This window comes from Ursus arctos, unplaced genomic scaffold (genome assembly GCF_023065955.2).
Source record: "Ursus arctos isolate Adak ecotype North America unplaced genomic scaffold, UrsArc2.0 scaffold_23, whole genome shotgun sequence".
Taxonomy (NCBI): Eukaryota; Metazoa; Chordata; class Mammalia; order Carnivora; family Ursidae; genus Ursus; species Ursus arctos.
In genome coordinates, this window is record NW_026622908.1 from 42404412 (window position 1) to 42428799 (window position 24388).

Sequence of the window (24388 nt, forward strand, 5' to 3'; positions counted from 1 at the left end):
CCTACGTGTCCCTGAGGTTGGGGCGGGGGTGGCGCCCGGGCCGGGCGGTGCAAGCGGAGGGGCGCAGAGAGACCCAGCCCCGCCCGAGGCCGCTCGCACGGCGGCCCCGCCCCCGGCTCCGCCCCGCCGGCTTCGCGGGCTGGAGAGCGAGGGAGCCGCGGGCGAGGGATCGCAGGATGAGCGATCGCGGCCCGGGCAGCCGGCAGCGGACGCGCCCCCCGAGCCCACCGGCCCGCGCCCCGCGCGCCCCACGGCCCCGCGGCCCCGGTCCCGGCCGCGCCGCCCGCATCCCCCGAGGCCTGCGGGCCATGCCCGGCCGGCCCTAAACGCGGACCGGGGGGCGTCCCCTTGCGCCCGGGCCCCGCGCTGGCGCCCCCCGGGCCGCCGCCCGGCGCGGGGGCCATGGCGTTCACCTTCGCCGCGTTCTGCTACATGCTCACCCTGGTGCTGTGCGCCTCCCTCATCTTCTTTGTCATCTGGCACGTAAGGCCGGGCTGGGGCTGGGGGCGGGGTGGGGGGGGCGCCGGGGGCACACGGAGCGGGAGGGGGCCGGGCAGATGGGCTCGGGGTCCGGGGAAACTTGGAGCCTCCTCTCGGCTATCCCCCTTCGGTCAGCTTCTCTTTGCCCCCATGAATACCCCCTCCCGTTGTCGGCTTCCTTCCCGGAGCCCCCTTCCTCCGCCGCCCCCGCCTGTCTGTGGGTATGTCAGTTAGTCTCTGACCCCGTGCCCCTGCCCCATGCCGCCTTGGGGTGTGGGGCAGAATTCTTGGATTCTTGCTCCTTTCTCTTCTCCTAACCCCTCCCCATGCAGTCGCCCCCGTTTGTCTGTCGGGCAGTTTGTCTGTCTGCTTGCCCCCCCTTTGTGGGTTTTTCCAGCCGGAGTGATGGAGCCGGTTGCCATGGCAACTGCATCTGTTTACAGGACCCACAGAGCGCAGAGCCCATTAACCCTTTCCCTCTCACTCACCTCCCTGACCCAGCAGCGATTGGCTCTAAGCAGACCGGAGACCTAGTCCCCACCACCAGCTCACCTTGGGCGTCCCTGCCCCCTCCTTTCTGGGCTTCCTCTCATCAGGTTTCCTCCCCACTTCCCATTTTCCCTCCTCTTCCTTTTCACTTTCCCCTTTGTCTTGTGTCCCCTTTGGTCTGTCTCTCACTCTGGCCTGGCTTCACACCTGGTCTTTCAGAGTGTCCATTTCTCATCCTTTATCCTAATCGCCTCCCCTTAGAGGGAGTCCCTCTCCCTCATTCTCTCTGGGGCCCTCTTCTCAGTGGCCCTCTGTGCCTGGCTCCCTTCCTCTCACCAAGAACTATATCACTCAGCCTCCAGCTCATTGTTTGGGGCCCTTGCTGCCCCCCTTGGCTGCCCTCCCTCCACCTCTGTCCCCTGAGGTTTTGGCCCCCTCCGTGATCCCCTCAATGAGGACTGCCCATCTTGGTCGGTCCTGGTCTATCCATTTCGGCATCCTCCGCTCCAGGACACACCTTCCTGATCTCCATCCCCTCTGGGCTGGGGGGGTTCCCTTACCCCTCTCCGGTCTCTCCCCTTGTAGCCCGTTCTTTCCTTCCTCTCACTTCCTCCTCATTACCTCACCTGCTTATTTCCTGGTCTCCCCACTTCCTCTCTTTTCCTGGGAACTGCTACCTGCCCATGATCCTCCCTGGCTCTTGACTAGTCTCTCCCTTCACCATCCCCCTAGCCCCACTGCTGCCCATCTCCCCGGCATCAGGGTTCCATGGACTCTGACTGCACCCCTCCTGTGTAAGGAGTGAGCCCCTACAGGCACCTTCCAACACATCCCCCCCTCCCATCTCCAGCCCTCTCCCTGGTTTTGCCTCTCCCTCTCTCTCTCTCTCTCTCTCTGTGGGTCTCTTAATTGCTTTTTCTTTTCTCCCCCTTTGTCTTATTCTCTCTCTCTCTGCCTCCACACACACACACACACACACACACACACCCCAATCTGTATTGATCTCTCTGAGCCTTCTATCTCATCCCCGGGTAATGGACAATCCTGTGGGCTGGGGGTCCTAAAGATTGGAAGAAATTGAGGGTCACAGGCTGGGAACACAGACCTAACCAGCTCCTTGGAGAAAGTTTCCTGGAAATCAAGAAGCCCCTTTCCAGGCCTCTCCCCACCCAGAGACCTCCCACAGCCCCTCTGGGGGGTCCCTGTCCTTAGGTGCTACTCAGAGCAGTCCTCCAACCAACACACCAGTGTCTAAGCTTCCTGAGAACCGGGATCTGGGCAGCTGTGGGAGAGTCAAGGATGAATAAGACTCAGGCTTTGCCCTCGTGAGGCTCCTAGGCTGGGAGAAAGGGCCCAACAAATATTTATTGAGCACCTATTATGTGTCAAGCACGGTGTTCACTCAGCTATTTAGTTCGGTGATCTTAGCAAGTCACTCATGCTGAGTCTGTTTTCTTGTGGATAAAGTGGGTTTGTTGGATATACATCAGAGTGCCCAGAGCATGGCCTACTAAGGGGGGTGGGATGGGCATAGGCATAGGAGGTGTGGTCCTCAACCCAAATTGGTAAGAACCAGAACCTTCCAGGGCAGGACCCCAGATCCCACCCCAGACCCTGAGCCAGTCCCCACTGGTCGCTAGGCAACCCTGGTGGTGAGTGACGCGTGTCAGCTGTCATCGTGGGGGATTGTTTGTTCCAGGGGGCTGAGTCAGCGCCAGGCAGCCTGGGGGGGTGGGAGGCATGACACCCGCTGCCTGCTGGTGGTGCCAGCTCTGGGGCAGACAGACGGCACCCTTCCGCTCCCTGCTGAACCCTATTGCTGTGCCTGACAGGCAGGTGGCTGCCCAGAGTCCATGGGGAGGGGGTGCTGCTCCAGATGGCCCCGTCTCCCTCCAGGAAGCCCATGTTCTCTCCCTCTAAGCCGTCTGGGGTCCGGGATGCTTGGGGGTGGTGGGCCCTGTGCCTCGTCCTCGGGCTGGCACTGAAGGGAGGGGACCTCAGAAGGCTTTTCTTCCAGACTTCCTTCCATGCCAGCTCCCACCGCCCCCCCCCCCCAGGTCTGTCTTATCATCCCTTCAAACACCTGTTCCTCCCAAGAGTTCCCCATCCCAATGAGGACACTGCCATCTACCAGATGCCCCAACACCCAAAAGCAACTTGGACCCCTGTGCCTCCACTCTGCAGCCCACTGGAGTCTGGCTTCTAAATAGCTCTGGAATCCTCTCCACTCTCACTGCCACTCACCTGATGCTGATCACCATCAACTTGCCCCCACCCCGCCCTTCCCCCATTTCCTCACTGGCCTGGTCTGCCTATGAAAAAGCGGTTAAGAATTTTAACGCTGGAGTCTAACTGGGTTGGAATCCTGGCTTATCACTGACTAGCTGTGTGGCCTTGAACAAGTCACTTAGTCTGTCTGTCTCAGTTTCCTTATCTACAAAACGGATATAATACCAGTCCCTATGTCATCAGGTTGTTTCGAGCATTAAATGAGTTAGTAAGCATAAAGCCTACCGGCACAGAGTAAGTATCATGTATGTCTTGGCTGGGACTGTTAGCCAATGTGTACTTCCTGCACCATCCGTCCTAAAGCATTAGCCTGTCTGTCCCACTCTGCTGTTTTATACCCCTCAGTGGCTCCCCATTCCTTTTGGGTTAAAGTCCAAATATCCGGTCCGGGCTCACAGCATCTCCAGCCCATCTTTCACATTCCCTTCTTCCTTCCCACTCTCACTTTCACTCTGACCCCACGGAACCTGCAGCTTCCTGAATGTTCCTTGTTCTTTCAACCTTCTGCCTTTGTACCTGCTGTTCTTGCTGCTTGGACTGCCCTTCCCCCATTTGTACACCAAACACCCACTCAGAGTCCAGCCTGAACTCTACCCCCCATCACCTCCAATGCTGGACCAGGCACCCCATTAGCCCTGATCACCCTGGAATATACTTCACAGCTCTCCCAAGCAAGGGAGCCAAACCCAGGCAAGGGCTGTGCCCGAGGCCTCTGGGGCCCCGGTGGTCAGCAAAATGCAGAAAGAGACACCATCTCTGGGATGTTTTGGATGGAAGCGTCGTGAACACGGCTTGACTGGGGCATCAGCACACTAGGATTCCGTTCCACACTACTCTGTGACCTTGGGCCAGGCCCCGCCCCTCCCTCAACCTCAGTTTCTCCACCTTTGCAGCAAGCTCCATCTGGTCCAGTACCCATGTATGAATTCCTATCCCACAGAAGGATGGGTGGGGGGCCATGAACTGCTGTCCCAACCCTGACGGGCACACGCCCCTCCCCCAGATCATAGCCTTTGACGAGCTGCGGACCGACTTCAAGAACCCCATCGACCAGGGGAACCCAGCGCGGGCAGTAAGTGATACATGTGCTATGCCGAGGTGTGTCCGTCCGTCTGTCTTTCCATCTGTCGCAGGCGAAGGAGGGTGGGGGACTGGGGACGGGAAGAAGGGGTGTGTGGTGGGACCGGCGGCGGTGCCCCTTCCTGTCTGTCCCCGCCCCCAGCAAACACCTGGCGCGGGCTCAGGGCTCGGGTTCCTCCTGGCGGGGCGGCCGTTGCCAGGCTCTGGGCCGTTGCCGTGGAGACGCGGGTGAAGGTCCCTCCATGGTGACGGTTGCCATGGGGACGGCGCGGCTGCCTCTATGCCGCAGAGACTGCAATGGCGCCCCCTGGCGGTCACCTGCAGGTCGGCGGGGGACGTAGGGAGGGCGGCGGGGGCAGCCCAATGCCCGCTCCTCCTCCTTCCCCATAGTGACCTTTTCCTCCCCCCACAGCGCGAGCGTTTAAAAAACATCGAACGCATCTGCTGCCTCCTGAGGAAGGTCAGTGTCAGGGCTGGTAGCAGGAGGTGCCTAACCCAGCTCAGCCCTACTCTGTGACTAGGAACGCGGCCTTGCCCCTCTGGGAACTGCTTCATCTGGTCTGCCACCCGGAGGGAGTGGGAGGCTAGAGGCCCCTTTAGTCCCCAGAGGTCGCGGTGGGGGGCACCTCCCAAATCCCAGCTCCCCTCTGTGCCCTTGAAGCTGGGGTCTGTTCTGGCACCAGGCAGCTGACCTCTCACCCTCCCTTCCCAGCTGGTGGTCCCAGAATACTCCATCCACGGCCTCTTCTGTCTGATGTTTCTGTGTGCAGCAGAGTGGGTGACCCTGGGCCTCAACATCCCCCTCCTCTTCTACCACCTCTGGAGGTGAGGGCCTCAACATCCCCCTCTTCTACCACCTCTGGAAGCTCCATTGGGGGGAGTGAGACGGAAGAGCAGGGGCAAGATGGGGGTGGGAGCTTTGACATGGGCACTCAGGCTCCTCCCTCACCCCAGGTACTTCCATCGCCCGGCGGATGGCTCTGAGGTCATGTATGACGCGGTCTCCATCATGAATGCTGACATCCTCAACTACTGCCAGAAGGAGTCCTGGTGCAAACTCGCCTTCTACCTGCTCTCCTTCTTCTATTACCTGTACAGGTGAGGCCCTGCCCATGGCAGTCAGAAGTCAGGGAAGGGATGTTCCAGGTACCATGCCTCCAATTCCAGGAATGGTTGGGCCCCAAGTTCCTGCCTTTCTCCCCCAAGGACTGAGGGCAACCCAGGGTATGACAGGGTGGGTAGCCAGTAGCTGGGCCTACTCAGGACTCGGCTCACTGCCTCATCTTCCCACAGTATGGTTTATACGTTGGTGAGTTTCTAAGGGGGAAGCCGGCCAGGGAGCAAGCCCAGAATGGACCGGACGCCTGTGCACCCCCAGCCCTGCCCCTCGGCCGCAGAGGCCTCAGCCCTGGGGAGGGAGGGGGCACTGGTGCCCCCCGCCTCCTCTCCACCCCTCCAAACTGCTGCTGCGGGGACCTCCCGCCTTCAGAGCCCCCTCCCCTTGGACCAGGGCTGGGCAGAGCTCTAAATAGGGGCAGGGGCTCCTCTGCCAGCCTGTAGGCATGGCAGTCAGTCTTGGAAGGGGCGGAACCTCCGGCCTTGTCCACTTCGGGGGGAACATGGACCCTGCCAAGGAGCAGGGCTTGACCCTGGAAGTTCTGGGCCGCCCCCCCTCCACCCTCACCCTGAGGCTCCCCCTGCAGGTGGGGGGGTACCCGCACCGGGAATGAGCAGGCTCAGCAGGGGGGCAGCCCCACCCCTAGTCTGCCCTCTCCCCTCCCCCAGGCTCTCTCTCCAGACCTCCCCCTTCCCCATCCCCACTTGCCCCAATCCCAGCCTGTCCTGTCCCTCGGACCTATTTTCTATGTTGCCTGGAGGAGTCCGGCACCCCCTCCCCGGCCATTTGTGACAAAATATGAATAAACTACTGCAAACACGTGGGCCCCAGTTCTGCTCCTGAAAGGCTTGAAGAGGACATGGGGGCAAAGGGACTCTATAGGGGGCAGCCCTCAGCTAAATCCCCAGTACAGCTGGGCTCAAACCACTGGCCCACGGAACCCCCAGGGAAACCCCTCAGATGGATCAGAGGCCTTTGAGGTCTCCTTGGCAGCTGCTCCCTTCTATCCTCACTTTCTTGGCTACAGCTAAACAGCTATTCCTGCTGAAACCCTTCCATCTGCTTTTCAAAGCAGTATGAAGGCCACCAACTTCAGGAAGCCCTCCCCTGGGTCCCCTGAGCCTGGTAAACCCTGGGCGATGGAGAGCCCCCCACCCAGGCCCCAGGAACAAGGATCAAATACAATCAAGGAAATCAAATCTTCAATGTATGGAAAAATCAGTGCCAGCGGGGGTCAGGGGTCACCGGACCAGGTGGAAGGTCAGCCAGTATATGATGAGGGGCTGGAAGGCTGCAGCTCCCAGGGTCAGGTAGAGCTGGAGACGCTGCCGGGGAGCTGGGCCCCCCACGTTGTCAGGGGCCAGGGCCGCTGTTCGCAAAGAGCGCACCTGGAAGAAAGGAGAGAGCTGAAGCTGGGCCGGGAGGGGGAGGCTCATCCCCAGCTCCAACTCCAGGGGGTGAGGCACGAGGGGCAGCCCCAGACTCACAATGAAATACATGAGTGAAGACGAGGTCCAGGCCAGTGCCACATAGTAGCCATCACTGCCGAAGAGCAGCCCTGTGAGCACGCTGAGGATCATCCTGCAGGGGTGGGGTGCAGGGAAGTGAGGGGGAGAGGAGAAAGAGAAGGCTGGAGATCTCTCAAGGGTCCGTGCCTGAGACTGGTCCCACCACCCAGCCTAGACCCCACCCACCACCACTGGGGCATTTTATCTTCAATCTATCCCCACAGGTTCTAGACTCAAAATGAATCTGGAAGGCCTAGGACTCAGTCCTAGGACATGGATGTGAGACCCCCTTTATCGCCCCAGCACAAAGCCCTTCTCCCCTGTGTCCCCAGGGGGACTCTCCATACATTCCTGACCTGAACAACAGTACACGGTTCCTGAGGAGAATGCTAAAAACAGCTGGTTCTTCCAATAGAGAAGGGCTAGGGCCCAGAGAGGGGCAGAGGAGTGCCCAGGGTCAGAATTCAAGGCTACAGCAATACCAGCTGGGAACCCACGGCAGCAGGCCCCTCTCCAGACCTGCCTCTGGCCTGGCCCATAGGTACTCACCCCACATATTTGTACCCGCTGTAGGCTAACAGGTGGAAGGTGCTCAGGTCACTGCGCACAGTGACCAGGTAGACGCCCAGGAGCAGGGCCAGCACCTCCATCACGACCCACACCAGCGCCGTGCTTGCACACAGGCCCAGCACCTCTGGGGAGAACCTACGGCCATGTGGGAGAAGGGGAGGCATTCAGAAACCAGTCATCCTGTGGCAGGTGTGAGACTGAGGACATGGGCTGGGCTTGGGACCTGCCACAGGTCCCCTAGGGAAGTGAGGAGAGCAGTCAGGAGTGGGAGCTGGTGGGAATGCGGGAGGGCGTTGGTACTAACCTTTTCTGAATGCCCAGTGCCATCCCAGCCAATAGCACGTAAGTGATGAAGGCCATTGCTGCCAAGAGCCAGAAAGATGCCATCAGCCTGGTTTCCTCAATCAGAGCCCCCTGGCTAGGTATTTGGGGCCATTTACACTCCTTACCTTCTCCCCATACTTCCTTCTCTGCATATCCCCACATACCCAACCTCCATAGTCAGCTCCTAATACCCTGCCTGAGATGCCTTTCCCTACTCAGCCCCTTCCCCCTCTGTAAATGCTACCCTGACCTTTCTCTCAGGACCACCAAGCCACCTCCTTCCCTGTTCCTGTGCTAGGAAACTCACCAAAGTTGCCTGCTGTGGCTCAAACCATATCACGGGCCAAGGCTATTGCTAATCCTAGACCAACAGGCAGGGGCCAAACTGATGTCCCACGACACTGCAGGACTAAAATACAGGCTTGAAGACAACCCAGGCTCTCCCCAGAGTCCAGCCCATGGGGATGATGTCACCTCAGTCAGTAATTTTCAGTCTGGCCACTGGCCCTGGCTTTGGCTCTGGCCATCCCACCAACGTAGAGGGCTCCCAGTTTACCCCTGCTGTTTACACAAAAGCTCAGAGCCAGGGGGAGCTGGGCTTTCACAGCAACTGTAACTCCTTGGCCCTGTTCTCTGCTCCCTTGAAGCACCAGAACTGATGTGCCCACCAGAGAGCACGGGGTCTGAAGTCAGGAAACCAGCTCTACCACCTATAAGCTATGTGGCTTCAAAGACAGTCGTCTCTCTGAGCCTTGGCTTCAACACGTAAAATGGGGATGGCAGTTCCTGCTTTACAAGGTGGCTCTGAGAGAAAATGGAAGGAAGGACAGAAGAACCTGTGGCCCTCCTGGAGCAACTGGGCTCACTGGCTGCCCTGGCAACCCCTCTGAGGGCCACCCGGGCACACTCACCCTGCTCCAGGGTGTCCACCGTGGGCTTCGCCTTGAGCAGGCCCCAGGACAGAGGAGTCAGATGCACAGTCTGCCAGCCACTGTCCAAGGTGGGCAGCCTGACCCCGTGCCACGTGGATGGGCAGTTCCGGGAACCCAGAAGGGAGTGACCACTTTCTCAGAGGAGGGAATGTTGGAGCAGGACTTGGGCAAGGAATCCGCTATGACAGTAACTATTATTTAGTGTGCTTTGTGCTGAGCGCACATCACCTCACTGAATCTCCACAACAATCCTTGGTGGTAGAGACTGTCGTCATTCCTGGTTTACATAAGAGTAAAAGTAGCCAGCCTGAGGTTCCACTACCGGAAGTTGTAGGACTAGGTCTAAGCCCTGGGCTCCAGGCTAGGGAGGGACATGGTCCCAGTTAAGAGGCCAAAAGATCTCAAAAGGGAGTACCCTGAGGGCACAGAGGGCACACCCAGGAAGCTTCTTACTGGTCCCCCTGCTCCATCTACCAGGTGTCTAGCAACCATCACACACAAAAGCACCAAGAGCAGATGCTAAATCAATGCACGAGCCTCTCTCTCCTCGTCGGTGACTCAAGGCACATGTCCCGCCACGTCCCCCAGCCCAGGTCAAAGAAAGACTCACTGGGGATATAGAGGTCAGGGGCGTTGAGATCTTGTCGCGGTGGCAGAGGCACATCGCGACTGTACTGCACCTCCCAGTTCTGGCGGTGGCAGCAGCAGCCACGTCAGGAGAAAAAGATGAAAAGAAAAGAAAGAAGGGGGTTGAGGTCTGGGGGCCAAACTCTGGGATGGGAAGCAGGAGGCACAGGGCCCCGCCAGCTCACCTGGAAGGCAGCTCACCTGGTGTGTGTAGGGGAAGACCAGTAGCCCCAGCTTCTTGGCCACGTAGGCTGTGTCCACGGCAAAAAAATACTTGAGTTTGTTCACAGACACAAAACGGTGCAGCTGGGAGAGGAGAGAGGAGGCTGTGGACAAGCTGCACACCAAACCTCAGGGTGCTCCTCTGTGTGCTCCTTCCCTGAGGGCTGCTGTGAGAATTAGGTGGGGTCCCGTGATGCCCCATCCCTGGCCAGAAATCTTGCCACCCTTGCCCTGGGGGCGGGCCACACCTCCTTGTGCACCATGTCCTTCCCATGGGATGCGATGGAGCTGCCATAGGCCATAGCCACGTTGGCCATTGGGTCCCCAAGCAAGTGGTTGACATTGAAGGCCACGTCGGCTCCTGGGGCTGGGTATCCCCCTGGCTGGCTGGAGTAAGCACCGCTTGTGTCATCGAAGAGGGGAGGGGGATCTGGAGCTGCCCGGGCCCTGTGCTTGGAGCCTGTGGGTTTGTAGGTACTAGAGTAGGTGACAGGAATATCAAGCATGAGCCCAAACCACCACCCCTTTCCCCAGGTTGGGCAGCCCTGTATGGGTCCTGGGGCCACCAAACAATCAGTTAGGGAAACCCGGGCTGGCTGGGGTTAGGTACCCCAGAAAGAACTTTGAAGAGGCATCCTTTTCCAGAGGTGCTAAATGTAGGCAAAGAAAGAGCTGAGGCAGCGCCTGGAAGTGGTTGCCCACCTGGGGGTTTCTGGGGGCCTTCTCAAGGGAAGTGATCTCTGAATTGTGCCTTGGGAGAGTGAGTAGAAGTTTCCTAGGTGAAGATAACTAACTGTTCATGCATCCCTCATGAACAAGGGTGGGAAAGGCGACAGCTGGGTACCCAAAGGCCCTGGGCTGTGCCGAGGGCCCCTACCAGGGTCATGACAGGTAAACAAAGTTCTGAAGGCAGACCCCGTTGGTGCCCGGGTCTGGCATGCGAATCCCAGCTGTGCGGTCACCGCCCCATCTCAGGACAGGGCCGAGAGGGCGAAGTCCGGGACGCGTTGTGGAGTCACGCAGGGCGGAAACCCGAAAGACACCCGCCGCCCTGGGGAGCGGTCACGGCCGCCCCTCTCCCTCAGGGTGAGCGGGCCGCGCCGCCGACCCTCCTCCGGCCAGTCGGGCCGCGTCCCGCCCGCCCCGCGCCCCACGCACCGTGGGCTCCGTAGCCCGAGTGATAAGCCATGGCCGCGATGCTGGCGCTCCCCAAGGGCCCTCTGCGCCGCCTCGTGGGTACGAATACTAATAAGGCAGCTGCTCCGCTTTCTGGGCACCGACCGGGGTTATGGAGCAGCCCGACACGTCCGCGAGCTCTTCGACCGCAGCCGCCATGTCCTCAGCGTTATCCTCCGTCGCCTGCCATTGGCTCCTCGGCGGCGCTAGCTCGCCCCTCCCCTCTTCCAATTGGCTGCTGGCGCTGCCTCGCCGAATTGGATTCGGCAGTAGTCAACTTCCGGGAGGGGTATAGGCGGAGCAACTCGAGGCGCTCTCGGATTGGATGGTGGGCTGCTAGTTCGGGGCCAGAGTAGCCAATAGATGGGTTAAGGTGGGAGGGGGGGGGGGTTGAGAATTATTTCCGCGCCTGCGCAATGGGGTACTTGACGCTCACCCTGCCACGACTACACCAGGTGGAGACCTGGCGGAGGCGGGAGTACCGGAACGGAGTTTCGCTCGGGGGACGTACCCCAGGAGAGAATGGGTGCGGGGGAGCTCTACCAAGTCCCGCCCCTTGGGTCTCCTGCCCCTCCCTCTCAATGCTAGCTTTCCTCTCCGGTCCTCCATACTGCCTCCCACCCCAGTCCTGGCACGGAGCTCAGGAAGCCAGCCAAGTGTTAGTAGGAGGCCGGGCGGGGCAGTGACAGCGCAGCCCAGCGAGCCCCGAAAGCTGACTCCTCCTCCCGCCACCCACCCTTCCTTTCCGCGCGGGTGCTGTCCGTCGTCCGGTGCTGAAATGCCCTCCATCCACTACCACTATCCTGCAGATCCTGGGGGCCTGCTGCTGGCCTCTTGAGACAGAAAGACACACACACACCCGTTACACATACTGAAAACTCCAGAAGATCTGAAGTCCCAGAGACTGGGTGCTATAGTCGGGACAGGATCCTGCACCAGGCCTGACCCGTCAACTCTCCCGTGGTCCAGCCTATTTGACTTGACTGTGGAGGTGCGCCGATCCACCTCCTGAAGCTGCATTTGAAACTCCTGAGTCATTGCTGGTCCTGCGGTCCATCTTTAAGTGAGATACCTCCCCTTCCCCCCCCCCCCCACCTCAAGCCTCCCTCCTGAGGTCGGGGGTGTTCCTTTCTCTCCGCCCAGTTTCTGACCACTCTCACCCTACTCAGAGACAGTCTTCAGGGGCCTCCTCTCTCACACACCTTCCGCCAGCACTTTCTAGAGAGCAAAATCAGGTCCTCTGCAACCTGCCTGTAGCTACCCAGTGTCCAGTTACACCAGGTGACTTTCCTACTTTCTAAACACAGCTCACGTGATCTAATCGCGTGCCTTTCCTCAGAAATCCCCTCCACCTGGGATGCCTTTCCCCCTCATATCCATTTGTCCAAAACCTAGTTATTCTTTAAGAGTCAGTTTAACTTGTCCCTCTCAGAGAGACAAAGGGAACAGAGGACTGACCTGGCTGGGGGTTGAGGCCAGAGGCTGGGTTCCAGGCTCCCTCTGGGTACACCAGTTCGCCCTGGATATAAATTCCATTAAGACCGGGCCTGTGTCATTCTCCACTCCTACCCTTGTCTTCACAGTGCCAAACACAATACTTGGATATAGAAGATAACCCAATAAACATCTGTGCCCAATAAATAAATAATAAATAAACAGATGAAGCCCTGGGTCCTTTACTCTATCACTTCAATCACCTCATCTTTAAATGGGTAGGGGTATTGAACTGAATGGTTTTTGAGTTGCTTTGGGGGGGGGGGGATGTGGCAAAGCAACCCAAAACTCACCTAGCATTGCAGCTCCCTATGTCCCACCAACTAATTGTCTGCTTTGGGGGCCTGCCCAGACCCAGGGGCAGGTGTGAAGGTCTGAGGCCCCTGACGGCCAGGGAGCAGCACTGGGGCCACCAGTACTTGGGAGGGCATCTTCCCATGAAGGCCAGATCCCACTCCCCTGTACCTCATGATGAATGCTTGTGGACCTTTCTATTCCCATTTCTCAGGTGGGGAAACTGAGGTTGGGGTGGAGAGTGCAGGCCCAAGGTCACGAAGCCTAGGGCCCTGGGTGTCCTGGCCCCCAAGCTGCCTGCTCTTAAGTGAAGCCCAGCACCTCTGTCCAGCGAATGAGGCGAATCACAGCTTTCTGGGTTATAACTGCTTTTTCCCCTACAAGCAAGGCTTGGGGGGGGGAGTGCGCGTCTGGGTGGGCTTAGGCCTGGGCCTACTCCTCAGAGACAGGACCCCTGGGGGGTATTACCCACCTTTGAGTTCCATCCCCCCTCATTTTACAGCAGGGGAAAGAGGCCCCAAGAGCAAGGACTCGGCCAAGGTCGCAAGCACAAGCGCGGCGGGAGGGGAACCTAAGCTTGGGTCGGCCAGCCTGGGGTTCTCACCGGCGGGAGCAGCGCCCGCCGTACCAGGCGCTGCCGGCGGCGCCGCGGGTGCCGCGGGGGCGGGGTCAGCGGAGGGCGGGGCGCTGGGCACCGCGGCCGCCAACGCCGCCGCCGCCGCCGCCGCCGCCGCCGCCGCCGCCGCCGCGCTCGGGCTCGAGCTCGGCGCACTCCCTGCGCTGCCGCCGAGTCGAGCGGACGCCCTCGGGGCAGCGCCGCAGCCCTCTGCGCTCCCCCCTATCATGCCCCGGGCCCGGGCCCGGGCCGCCCAAGCAGCCAGGACACCATGCCCGAGGGCGGCGGAGGCGACAGCGGGGAGGTGCCCGCGTTCGTGCCGGACGGCGAGCCGCTGCGGGAGGAGGTACGGGCGCTGTGTGTTGAGGGGCCGGACCCAGGGCTGGAGCTCGGGTGAGGGCGACGACGGAAGGGGCAAACCTCGGGACAGGGGCTGAGGAGGGAAGTCCCAAAACCCCAGTTGCTAATGACCTCATTAGGGTAGCCGGCGTCTGGCGAGCCGAGGGGCTCGCGTGGGGGTCGAGGTGGGGGAGGACTGGGAAGGGAGGAGGGGGCGACTCCCGCCCCGGGCGCCCCTTCATCCCTCCTCACCCTCCTGTGACGTCAGCGCCTGGCCCCTGCGCGCCCTCATTCCGCAGCGTTGCCCCTCACCCCCGAGGCCCGGGGGTCAGGCCCCCCGCCCAGCCCAGCCCGGCTGCTCACGAGGTGCCCGGGCGGCGCCTGCAATGCAGCAGCCGTAGCTGGGACTTGGGGGAGGGAGCGGAGGGAGGAGGGGAAAGAGGAAAGGAGGCGGCCTCTGGTACCCCTTCTCCCTCTCCCCGCGGTGAGGTCCGAGGGCCCATCCTGCCGCCTGGGACCCCCAGAGTGGCCTTTCGTCAGCTCTGGCCAAGAAGATCTGCAGCGGTGTGGGGCCCTGTGTGGGGTTTTGGGGTGATAGGTGATGAGTGGGTCTGTGTACGTGTTTGGCTGGATGTAGTGTGCTTGTGGGTGTGTGAATGCTAGTCGGCGCTCCCCACACCCCACACCTCGGGTGAGCTGAAGTCAGGTGATGGTCTGGTGGGTCCTTGGCTTGGGTGATGTGGTGACGCGTGGACGTGTTCTGTCGTGGGTGGATGTCTCCTGTAAAGTCTAGGGTGTGATTTCAGGTTTCAGTAGCGGTGGGGCTGGGGGATGTGCACTGTGGTCCGGTGAGGGTCTGGTGTGGACCTGGGCTTCAGTGAGTGAGTAACCAGTGTGTGCATGTGTGTGTCCGGTGCTGGGTGGGTCTGTGTGAGGTGTGTGCGTGTGGGCGTGGGTGAGTGCAGGCACCTGTGCACCGTGTTATGGTCGTGAGGGGGGGTTGTGCCCTGGGCACCGGTGAGGGTCCAGGGTCTGGGATGAGCAGACTGTGTGCACATCTGTGGTCGGTGGGTCAGGGATAAACATGGGGTGGGGAGTGTGCATCTGACCGGCCCTGCAGGTCCTGGTGATGATGTGCACCTGTGGTGGGTGGGGGGGGTAGGGCAGGCTGACCCTCTCTTCTTGGGTCTCTCAAGACCTGGTGGTGCTGGGGTTGGAGAAGGGGCCCCTTAACTTCACCTCTGCTGTTTCCGTCAGGCCACCTCTTCCTTCTCCTTCTTTTCCCCGCTCCCCCACTTCTTTCTCCATAGGCGCCTTAGAGGTGAGGTGGGGGCCAGGCTGGCCCTGCCCGGGAGGGTAGACCAAACCCTCTGGGCCAAGGAGTGGCCCCTGCTGCCCAGCAGCTGTGTTCCACCCCCTCCCTCACAGCACAGATGGGGAGTGGAGGACGACACTCCATCTGCTCCCCCCAGACTCACACCTCCTCCGTTCCCAGCTCTTCCTCTTTCTCGCTTACTTAAAAGCTTCTCCCAAGTCTCTAAGTGGAACCAAGGGACCAGAGGGAGTCTCAGGGTAACAGTATTTATTGCCATGGCCAGACCCTGTGCTGCGATGGCCACACATAAGATCTCGTTGAAACCTCACAAAAGCCCCAGTTAACAGATGAGGAGACTGAGGTCCAGAGAGGACCAAGGGATCTGTCCAAGTCATACAGTAAGTGGTGGAGCCAGCACCGAATCCTGGGCCACGGGGCTCCAAAGCCCATGATCTTCACCCTTTTTTTTTTTTTAAGATTTTATTTTATTATTTATTTGACAGAGATAGAGACAGCCAGCGAGAGAGGGAACACAAGCAGGGGGAGTGGGAGAGGAAGAAGCAGGCTCATAGCAGAGGAGCCTGATGTGGGGCTCGATCCCACAACGCCGGGATCACGCCCTGAGCTGAAGGCAGACGCTTAACCGCTGTGCCACCCAGGCGCCCCCCCCCCTTTTTTTTTTTAAGATTTTATTTTATTATTTATTTGACAGAGATAGAGACAGCCAGCGAGAGAGGGAACACAAGCAGGGGGAGTGGGAGAGGAAGAAGCACCATGATCTTCACGCTTAAGACCCCTGCCACCCTGGCCTCCTGTACCAACAGGTCCAGGAATCAAGGACCAGAGAGGGCAGGAATATGGCCAAGACCACACAGCAAATTAGGGGCAGAACCGGGACCAGAGCTCAGTTTTCTCAATAGCCAGTCAGGGGGCCCTTCCTTCTCTTGGTAGAGACGGGTCTGTTTTGACCTAGGTGCCCTTGACTGAGAGATGATGGGGCACAGTAGAGGACAGGCTCAGGGGCAAAGAGGCCCCAGTTTGAATCCTACAGCTCTACCGTGACAGCCAGAAGGGTGCGGTCTGGAGCAAGACGCTCCATCCCTCAGAGCCTCCGTTTCCTCCTCTGTGGGGAGGGGAGTCCAGCGCCAGCTCCTTCCCAGGGTTAGGCAGAGGCGCAGGCACCACTGATGGCCTGTCCTGACCCGCGCCTCTCCCCTCTCTGCCCGCCCTGCAGCAGCGGCCCTTGAAACAGTCCCTGGGAAGCTCCCTGTGCCGAGAGTCGCACTGGAAGTGCCTGCTCCTTACGCTGCTCATCCACGCCTGCGGCGCCGTCGTGGCCTGGTGTCGCCTGGCCACGGTGCCACGGCTGGTCCTGGGGCCCGAGGCAGCCCTGGCCCGTGGGGCCGGGGGCCCACCCCCCACCTACCCAGCCAGCCCTTGCTCTGATGGCTACCTGTACATCCCGCTGGCCTTTGTCTCCCTCCTCTACCTCCTCTACCTGGCCGAGTGCTGGCACTGCCACGTGCGCTCCTGCCAGGCGCCGCGCACGGACGCCAACACCGTGCTTGCCCTGATCCGCCGGCTGCAGCAGGCGCCACCCTGCGTCTGGTGGAAGGCCACCAGCTACCACTACGTGCGCCGCACCCGCCAGATCACCCGCTACCGGAACGGCGACGCCTACACCACCACGCAGGTCTACCACGAGAGGGCCGACAGCCGCACGGCTCGTGGCGAGTTTGACTACTCAGCGCACGGCGTCCGCGATGTCTCCAAGGAGCTCGTGGGCCTGGCTGACCACGCGGCCACGCGGCTGCGCTTCACCAAGTGCTTCAGCTTCGGCAGCGCCGAGGCCGAGGCCTCGTACCTCACCCAGAGGGCCCGCTTCTTCAGTGCCAACGAGGGCCTGGACGACTACCTGGAGGCCCGCGAGGGCATGCACCTGAAGGACGTGGACTTCCGTGAATCCCTCATGGTCTTCGCAGACCCCCGCAGCCCACCCTGGTACGCCCGCGCCTGGGTCTTCTGGCTGGTGTCGGCGGCCACGCTGTCCTGGCCACTGCGTGTTGTGGCGGCCTACGGCACAGCCCATGTGCACTACCAGGTGGAGAAGCTTTTTGGTGCCAGCTCGCCCCCGCCCGGGGCAGTGCCCAGCGGGCCCCCGCTCTCCCGCGTGGCCACGGTGGACTTCACCGAGCTGGAGTGGCACATCTGCTCCAACCGGCAGCTGGTGCCCAGCTACTCGGAGGCTGTGGTCATGGGCGCCGGCTCCGGCGCCTACCTCCGCGGCTGCCAGCGCTGCCGTCGCTCCCTCAGCAGCAACTCGCTGCCCCCGGCCCGGCCCAGTGGGCCCCGCCTGCCTTTCAGCCGCAGCCGCCTCTCCCTGGGAGCTGGGGGCCGGGCCACGCCAGGGGTCTTCCGAAGCCTGAGCGGGGGGCCACTGGGGCGCCGTGGAGAGGACACAGAGCCCTTGGAAAGCCCACCATGCTACGAGGACGCCCTTTACTTCCCGGTGCTCATTGTCCATGGTGACAGCGGCTGCCAGGGGGACGGGCAGGGTGCACTCTGAGACCCACGTGGTCCCCGGAGTGGCCTCCTCCCCACCATCCCGCCATGGGCTTCGATGCCTGAGTAGTTGTTATCCGACACAGGAGGGAAAACAGACCAGCACGCGAGGGGTAGGGGTGGGGTAGAGTCCTTAAACAGACTGAAGCGCAGTGACCCAGGGTCATTTTGGGGGTGAATGGACACCACTGAAGTTGAGTCTGTGAACTGTCCCAGCATGGCTCCCTCCCCCCCCCACCACCACCACGTTGCACCCCCTGCAATGGCTGGTGATCCATCTTGGGGCCCTCTCAGGTTGGGGGGGGGTGGTTTCCAGAAAGCCTGGGATGGGGGAGGAGTCCTGGGGACAGCTGTTGCATGCGGTCGAGGGCTACCTCTGGGCTCTTCCCTGCAGGGCCGAAGCCACACTGGGAGCCCTCGAGCAACCCAGAAGCACAAATTGGTGGTTTGGGGCCATGCCCAGTTGGGCTGGCCTCCATGAAGCTGGGGGGTTGGCTGTGGCAGCTCCACAGCCTGGGCCCCACTACCGGCCCCAAGTGCCCGTCCTCCTCCCCTAACGAGCTCCTCCCTGCCTGCCCTCTGGTGTCTGCTCAGGGCCAGCCCCCGATCAGACTCTGCGGCACAGCCCCTGTACTGGGAGCCCGGTTCTTGGAGCACAGCCTTGTCCCCCCGTGGCCCCCTGTTTTTCCCTGGTGTACCCTCCCCCCACATCCAGCTCCCCTATAACCTGGGGTTCCTTCTCAGGGCCCCACCTTGATCCCACATCTCCTGGTCTCGCTCCTGTCCCCCCAAAGTCCACCTCTGCTTCTATCAGCCACACACACACACACCCAGGCTTTCCCTCTCATTGCTCCTCCAGACTTCTCTGCTCTTCACCCTCCTGATGACCCACGGGGCCCAGGGCCACAGGGCATCCGAGGGACCTCGGCCTTGGCCACAGCCTCTTGGACGATGCACCTGCTGGGCCATGGAGGCCCCTGCTTCTCCCATCGGTGGCGCCTGGCCCTGGGGACACCATCCCTCCCCCGGGGAGGAGAGAGTAGTCCCCTTCCAGCTGGGGTTCCCACCACCTCTCGGGGGCCAGTGGGGGAGGGAGGAGGCAGAGAAGATGCAGATAAAATAAAAGGTATGAAATGGAAGGTCTTCTCACGTGCATTCCTATGTGGTGGGTCCAAGGCCAGTACAAGTACAATGGGCCACTCTGGGTCAGAGATTCGATGCTCGGTTCTGGAAGGGGATACCGGGTTGGGCTCCAGTGCTCCCAGGAACAGGGTAAGCTGAGAGGGAACCCTGCTCAGCTGGGGGCCCAAGACTCAGGTTTGAGTTGCTCTGAGCAGCTGACTCCAACCGACTGGTATCTGGGTCACTTCTAACGCATTGTCCAAGTGGTCCGTCTTCCAGCCCGGTGGGGGTTTTCATTCCACTGCTGGCAGGCTGGGGACGACGTAGAACAAAGTGGAAGAAAAGAGCTATGGTCTGTGGTGCCAGTTCAGTGCCCCCGGTGGCCACTGGTGTCCAGGGGAGTGGGTGCTGAGCATGTCGGAGGACACAGGGTGGGGAACAGCCAGCCCCACAACAGCACATGGGATCTGAAGACCAAGAACAAGGGCAAAAGAAGGGCCTCACTCACTCCTGGCAGTGGCATCTTCCCAGGTACAGCTGTGCAGGGTGTTCACTGTGCCAGGGCACTGGGCTGCAGGGCAAGTGTGGGTGGAAGCCAGCCTGTGGGCCGCTCCTCCAGCCCCGGCATGGAGCTGCACCCAGCTGCGTAAAGGCACCAGAGGAACTAGTGGTGGCTCTAGAAGGGTGCTGGGAATGGGTGGGATTCGCCTGGGCAGAGACAGGGCAGAGGGTGTTCTGGGCCGTGGGAGCTGCCTGCACAAAGGCCTGGATGCAGGCCATGAAGCAAGGCGCGAGGAGCAAGTAGAAGCAAAGAGCCGTGGAACAGCTGGCTGAGGCCTTCAATACCAAACCCCAGAATTTGTCCGTAAGCCGGGGAAACTGGAACCACGAACGTGGTTGAGCAGGTAAGTGACAAGTTCAGGGCCACGTTTTAGAATTTTGGGCGAAGTCCAGCTGCTGTCGGCCATGGGGGAGGGTGGTGTTAGACCAAAGCTTTCCCTGGGCATCACTGCCTCGCTTCTTTGGGAGTGAAGTCAGTTTTTGTTCAGAAGCAACTTGAAAAACTATGGTACCCAAGCATTGTAGGGCGCTGCAGGGAGAGTGTGTGTGTGCGCGTGCACACGCGTGGCGGGGGGGAGGTTTACTGGTTCCAGCTCCTGCCCATGGAGACGATTTCCTTCTCCCAATTTCCTGCTCTAATACCACAGTCGCGAACTACCTGCCAGCTATGATCCGCTATCCTCTCCTTCTCAACAGCAGAACCCCAGTTTTACTTCAGATGGCAATGAGCCCAGCTAAAAGGCAACATTTCTAGCCTCCCTTGCACGTAGAGTGTGACTGTGTGACTTAATTTTAGGTTATGAGATATAAACAGAAGGTGTTGGAAAGGATTTTTAAGAATGCTCCTTGACATAGAAATATCGGTGAAGGCTAGTCTGTCCTCTAGTTTCATCCTGCATTCAGCCTGGAATGCAGATGTGGTGGTTGGAACTCCAGCAGCAATGTTGGATCAGGATGTGACCTTGAGAATTGTACTCGTGCTGAGGCTAGCAGAACAACAAGATAAAAGACCCTGGGCTTCTCATGACATTATAGGACCTCCCATATCATCCTTGGGTTGCCTACTTCCAAATTCGCAATAAGAAGGAGAAATAAACTTCTAGTTTGTTTAAGCTACTGGGTCTTTTTTCTTGTTTCTATTACTGGAATCTTATTTTAATTATCTACTACTACATAACAAATTACCCCAAACCTTAATGGCTTAAGACATCAATAATCGTTATTATCTCTCCTGGTTTTTGTGGGTCAGGAATTCAGGCAGAACAAACAGAGATGGTTTATTTCTGCTCTGGGACATCTGGGGCCTCCATTGGAAGATTCTAAAGCCAGGGGTGGAATCATCTGAAAGCTCATTAACTCATATGTTGGGCAGTTGGTGCTGGCTGATGGCTGAGGGCCTAACTAGGTCTATTGACTGGGACGCCCAAGGAGGGCCTCTCCATGTGGCTTGGGTTCCCTCATAACGTGGTGGCTGGTTCCAAGGACAAGTGTATCGAGACGATGAAAGCTGTTATTGCCGTTTATGATCTAGCCTTAGAAGCCACACACACCACTTCTACCCCTTTCTAGCGGTCAAGGTTACTAAGAAGATCCACCCAGATTCTAGGGGAGGAAATATAAGACCCCACCTCTCAGTGGAAGCTTGTCACCATCACATTGTAAGATTGGCGTGCTGGATAGGAGATATCCTCGTGACTATCTTCAAAAACGCGATCAGCCCTTGAGCCAAATGCCACACGTAACTGACAGACATCCACAGAGTGGTCTGCAATATACCTTTTTATGATGCTGGTTTGAGGGAAGAAGTGGTAACATGACAGATGTGGGCCAACTAGGGCCAGAATGACCTGCTCATGTCATATATGGGGGCTCTCTGACCCGTGATAGCTTAAATATGGCCGTAAATTCTTCACAGCATCTCCCTCAAGAGGCGGAATCTATTTCCCCGCTCTATAAATCTGGGCCTGCAAAGCAGGCAAAGCAAAGCTTTGCAAAAGCAAAACTTGGCAAAGTAAAGTGACTTGCTTTGACCAATAAAATGTGGTGGATGTGATGTTTGCACCTGGAGAGGATGGGCCTTGAGAGGCCTTGCAACTTCTACCGATGGTGTCTTGGAGCCCCGAGACCACCATGCTGTGAAGACACTCAGCCTCGCCTCCTAACAGATAACAGGTTGTGTGCAGGAAGGCTAAGGCCCCCAGTCAAGAGCTAGCTAGTGTCAGCTTCCAGATATGGGAATGACGCCATGTTGGATATGCCAGACCCACGCGAATCATAGATGACCGTAGATAGCCACAGAAACGACCCTGTGTGTAACTAGCAGAAGAATCACCAGGCTGTTCCCAGACCAAATTGCTGACCTACAGGTTGGTGAGAAATAGGAAATCCTTGTTGCTGTATGACACTAAGTTTTGAGATGGTTTGTTGTGCAAAATGGATAGTTGATACAAGGTCCTGGACCCACTTCAACTTCACAATGGAGGTCACCGGGTCTGCACAACCAGCCAGAGAAGAGGATCACAAACCCCAGTGTCTTCTGGACACCTCCCATCTCCTGGTCTCCTCATGTCTCTTGTTCACATGTTCAGTCTCTGTTACAGCCAACATCGAGCCAGGAGAATTCTTTTTTTTTTTTTTTTAAAGATTTTATTTATTTATTTGACAGAGAGAGAGACAGCCAGCGAGAGAGGGAACACAAGCAGGGGGAGTGGGAGAGGAAGAAACAGGCTCACAGCGGAGGAGCCTGATGTGGGGCTCGATCCCATAACACCGGGATCACGCCCTGAGCCGAAGGCAGACGCCCAACCGCTGTGCCACCCAGGCGCCCCGAGCCAGGAGAATTCTTAAAAGGAGAATGATGTCTGAAGAAGGGGACAGAGCCTTGTTCCAAAATCCCAGAGGCCTCTGCCTTTACTCTCTGATCGAAGCCTGACACAGCATGGCCCAAACGGAGCACCTGACTTCCAACCTGCACCCCAACTCTGCCCCTCTGTGTCTTTTCCATCTCAGGAAACAGTGCCACCATTAACCTGTTGCTTAAGCCACTAGCCTTTCCTTTTCCTTTTTCTTCTTAACTTTTTGTTATGCAAATTTTCAGGCAACACAAAAGTAGAGAGACTGGTGCCCTGAGGCCCTTTGTACTCAGTACCCAGCTCTACAGCCATCACCCACCATGACCACTCTCACGTCATCCACACACACACCCCTCTTCTCCCCGCTCCAACTGGGTAATTTTAAAGAAGACCCACAAGCCGTAACATTTCATCCACGAATGCCTCCTTCACCCCCCACATGAGATCTACCTAGAATTCCTTCCTACAACAGCTCCCAGGTCCTCTCCATCCCAAGCCACCACCTGGCTTCAGGCGCCCAGGGGCCCCCCTCCAATGACTACCGCAGACTTCAATAGGCCTCCCCTTCCACTCGTCCTCTTCCACCCGTGGGGCTTCATCTTCGCATGTTAACCAGGTCACATCTCCACCTCATTCAACATGCACCGGTTCCTCCTGCCAAACATCAAATATAGTCGGGGCTCCTGCCCTAGCCCTCAGGTCCCTGTGGACTCCGGGAGATGTCCCCAGGCTCACCTGCAGCCTGCCCCCCTTTCCTTACGAAACCCCAGCCTCAGGGCCCTGGTGCCTGACCTTAGAACAAGCCAAGCTCCTTTCTGCCTCGGGTCTTGGCACACACTGTTCCACCTCCTGGAGCTCTCTTCCTTCCCCTAGCTCTTCCCTTGCTCCCCTCACCACTCGGGGCTCAGCTTGTGTGTGAGTCCTGACTGTCTAAATCCATCCCCCTCTGAGCTGCAATAATTTCTAGGTAAGTGTGTCCAGGTTTGTTTTTTGTTTCTTCTGTTAGAACGCAAACTATGGGAGGCAGATGGTCACAGATGCAGATCTTTGAGTTGGACAAAGTCTGCCACTATGACCTGAGTGGCCCTGGGGAAGCCACTTACCCTCTCTCTGTCTCAGTCTTCTCGGCTCAAATGGGGGATAATAACAGAATCTACTGACTTCAGAGGGTTTTCATAAGGATTGAATAAGATCATACGGTACCATGCCTAACACAGGGCCCCAATAGAATAAATGCTCAATACATTTAACTAAAATCATCATTAGTGCTAGTATTATTGTTAATTACAAATAGACACTCCGTCTGACACGTGCCTCACCAGCAGCCAGCACGCACCTGCCACAACCCGGAGGTCCGGTCAGTATGTGTTAAGTGAATGATTCCTGAGCTCCTAGAGACACCTCCAATATCCCAGAGTTACTGCGTCCTGAGGATGGAGTCGTGGAACCACTTAGGCCACGGCCCAGACCAGCCCAAGGAGCTTTGCCTCCCGCGGCCTCAGTAGAGGTGGACGGAGCTCTATGACCCCAAGGAGGTGAATGGCCCCCAGGGAAATGTAAGCTGCCTCCCACCCAGAGCAAACCACGCAGTTTTGTGTCTCCTCCGTGGATCCAGGCCCAGCACCTCTGGCCCCTTAGAGAGCTTCCCCCAGGTGGCTGGCCCCTGCATTTCCCCCAAGTTTCATCCTCTCTCTATGTCACCCGCGCTGCCATCTATTCCCCAGAGCTCCTGAAGGAAGTCATCGCTGAGGCGGCCCTGGTGTCTCTGGAACGAGTAAGGAGGACCAGGTGTCCAGCCAAAAACTGGACACATCCCTGAGTCAGGGTGGGCAAGGAGTGCTCTTGCCCTGCTGGGTGAACGCAAAAAGCTCCTAGAAGTCAGATTCCAGAGAAAGAAAGAAAAACAGACCGGCCAAATCGATAAATGCAGACCATGGGCCAGAGGCTGTGTTTACCACATCTGCTCCGAAGAGGAGTTTCTGTCCAGAATGTCAGCTGAGACCCAAACCAACCAGTTTTCAGTAACCTGGGGTCCTACTCCAAAAGACAGGCGTATTTTTCTTCTCTTTGACTGCTATTTTTGAAACTTGTAAAATGAAAGAGACCAAAATAAAAATACTGAATTCTTTCAGTAGAAGAATTTCAAAGATTTTTTTTTATTTGACAGAGAGAGAGAGAGACAACACGAGCAGGCGGAGTGGCAGGCAAAGGGAGAGGGAGAAGCAGGCTCCCTGCTGAGCAGAGAGCCCACCGCCATGGGGCTCGATCCCAGGACCCTGGGATCATGACCTGAGCCGAAGGCAGACAGACACTCAACCGACTGAGCCACCCAGGTGCCCCTCAGTAGAAGAATTTCAGTGTATGTCATAAAAGCACAACATGTCAGCAGTCGAGCCTGCTTCTCCCTCTCCCTCTGCCC

The 24388-nt window shown here is 58.6% G+C and overlaps 3 protein-coding genes across 3 annotated transcripts; 2 read left to right on the forward strand and 1 right to left on the reverse strand.

The window, feature by feature from the left end:
* The first annotated feature begins 402 nt into the window (after positions 1-402).
* On the forward strand, positions 403-6267 carry CNIH2 (cornichon family AMPA receptor auxiliary protein 2). Its single transcript, XM_057317219.1, has 6 exons — positions 403-483; positions 4199-4330; positions 4751-4798; positions 5051-5163; positions 5293-5436; positions 5632-6267. Exons 1-6 carry the CDS (start codon positions 403-405, stop codon positions 5657-5659), a joined length of 546 nt encoding a protein of 181 aa, XP_057173202.1. The 3' UTR covers positions 5660-6267.
* A 373-nt stretch (positions 6268-6640) lies between these two features.
* YIF1A (Yip1 interacting factor homolog A, membrane trafficking protein) lies at positions 6641-11010 on the reverse strand. Its single transcript, XM_026483147.3, has 8 exons — positions 10797-11010; positions 9887-10098; positions 9618-9722; positions 9400-9478; positions 7838-7895; positions 7513-7668; positions 6943-7036; positions 6641-6843 (listed from the first exon to the last, which is right to left on the reverse strand). The coding sequence occupies exons 1-8, from the start codon at positions 10825-10827 to the stop codon at positions 6697-6699; spliced, it is 882 nt and encodes a 293-aa protein (XP_026338932.1). The 5' UTR covers positions 10828-11010; the 3' UTR covers positions 6641-6696.
* Positions 11011-13463: 2453 nt separating this feature from the next.
* Positions 13464-17553, forward strand: TMEM151A (transmembrane protein 151A). Its single transcript, XM_026483146.4, has 2 exons — positions 13464-13564; positions 16107-17553. The coding sequence occupies exons 1-2, from the start codon at positions 13490-13492 to the stop codon at positions 17436-17438; spliced, it is 1407 nt and encodes a 468-aa protein (XP_026338931.1). The 5' UTR covers positions 13464-13489; the 3' UTR covers positions 17439-17553.
* The last annotated feature ends 6835 nt before the right edge of the window (positions 17554-24388 follow it).

What these genes read in the sequence shown, in the direction of transcription:
- TMEM151A (XM_026483146.4), top strand. Translation starts at nt 13,490, where the DNA reads ATGCCCGAGGGCGGCGGAGGCGACAGCGGGGAGGTGCCCGCGTTCGTG. An exon ending in GCGAGCCGCTGCGGGAGGAG is followed by an intron (nt 13,565 to 16,106) that starts GTACGGGCGCTG and finishes CCCGCCCTGCAG; the next exon opens with CAGCGGCCCTTGAAACAGTC.
- YIF1A (XM_026483147.3), bottom strand. Translation starts at nt 10,827, where the DNA reads ATGGCTTATCACTCGGGCTACGGAGCCCACG. An exon ending in CCCTGACCTCTATATCCCCA is followed by an intron (nt 7,896 to 9,399) that starts GTGAGTCTTTCT and finishes GGCTCTTGGCAG; the next exon opens with CAATGGCCTTCATCACTTAC. An exon ending in CTTCACTCATGTATTTCATT is followed by an intron (nt 6,844 to 6,942) that starts GTGAGTCTGGGG and finishes CCTTTCTTCCAG; the next exon opens with GTGCGCTCTTTGCGAACAGC.
- CNIH2 (XM_057317219.1), top strand. Translation starts at nt 403, where the DNA reads ATGGCGTTCACCTTCGCCGCGTTCTGCTACATGCTCACCCTGGTGCTG. An exon ending in TCTTCTTTGTCATCTGGCAC is followed by an intron (nt 484 to 4,198) that starts GTAAGGCCGGGC and finishes CCTATCCCACAG; the next exon opens with AAGGATGGGTGGGGGGCCAT. An exon ending in AGGGGAACCCAGCGCGGGCA is followed by an intron (nt 4,331 to 4,750) that starts GTAAGTGATACA and finishes CTCCCCCCACAG; the next exon opens with CGCGAGCGTTTAAAAAACAT.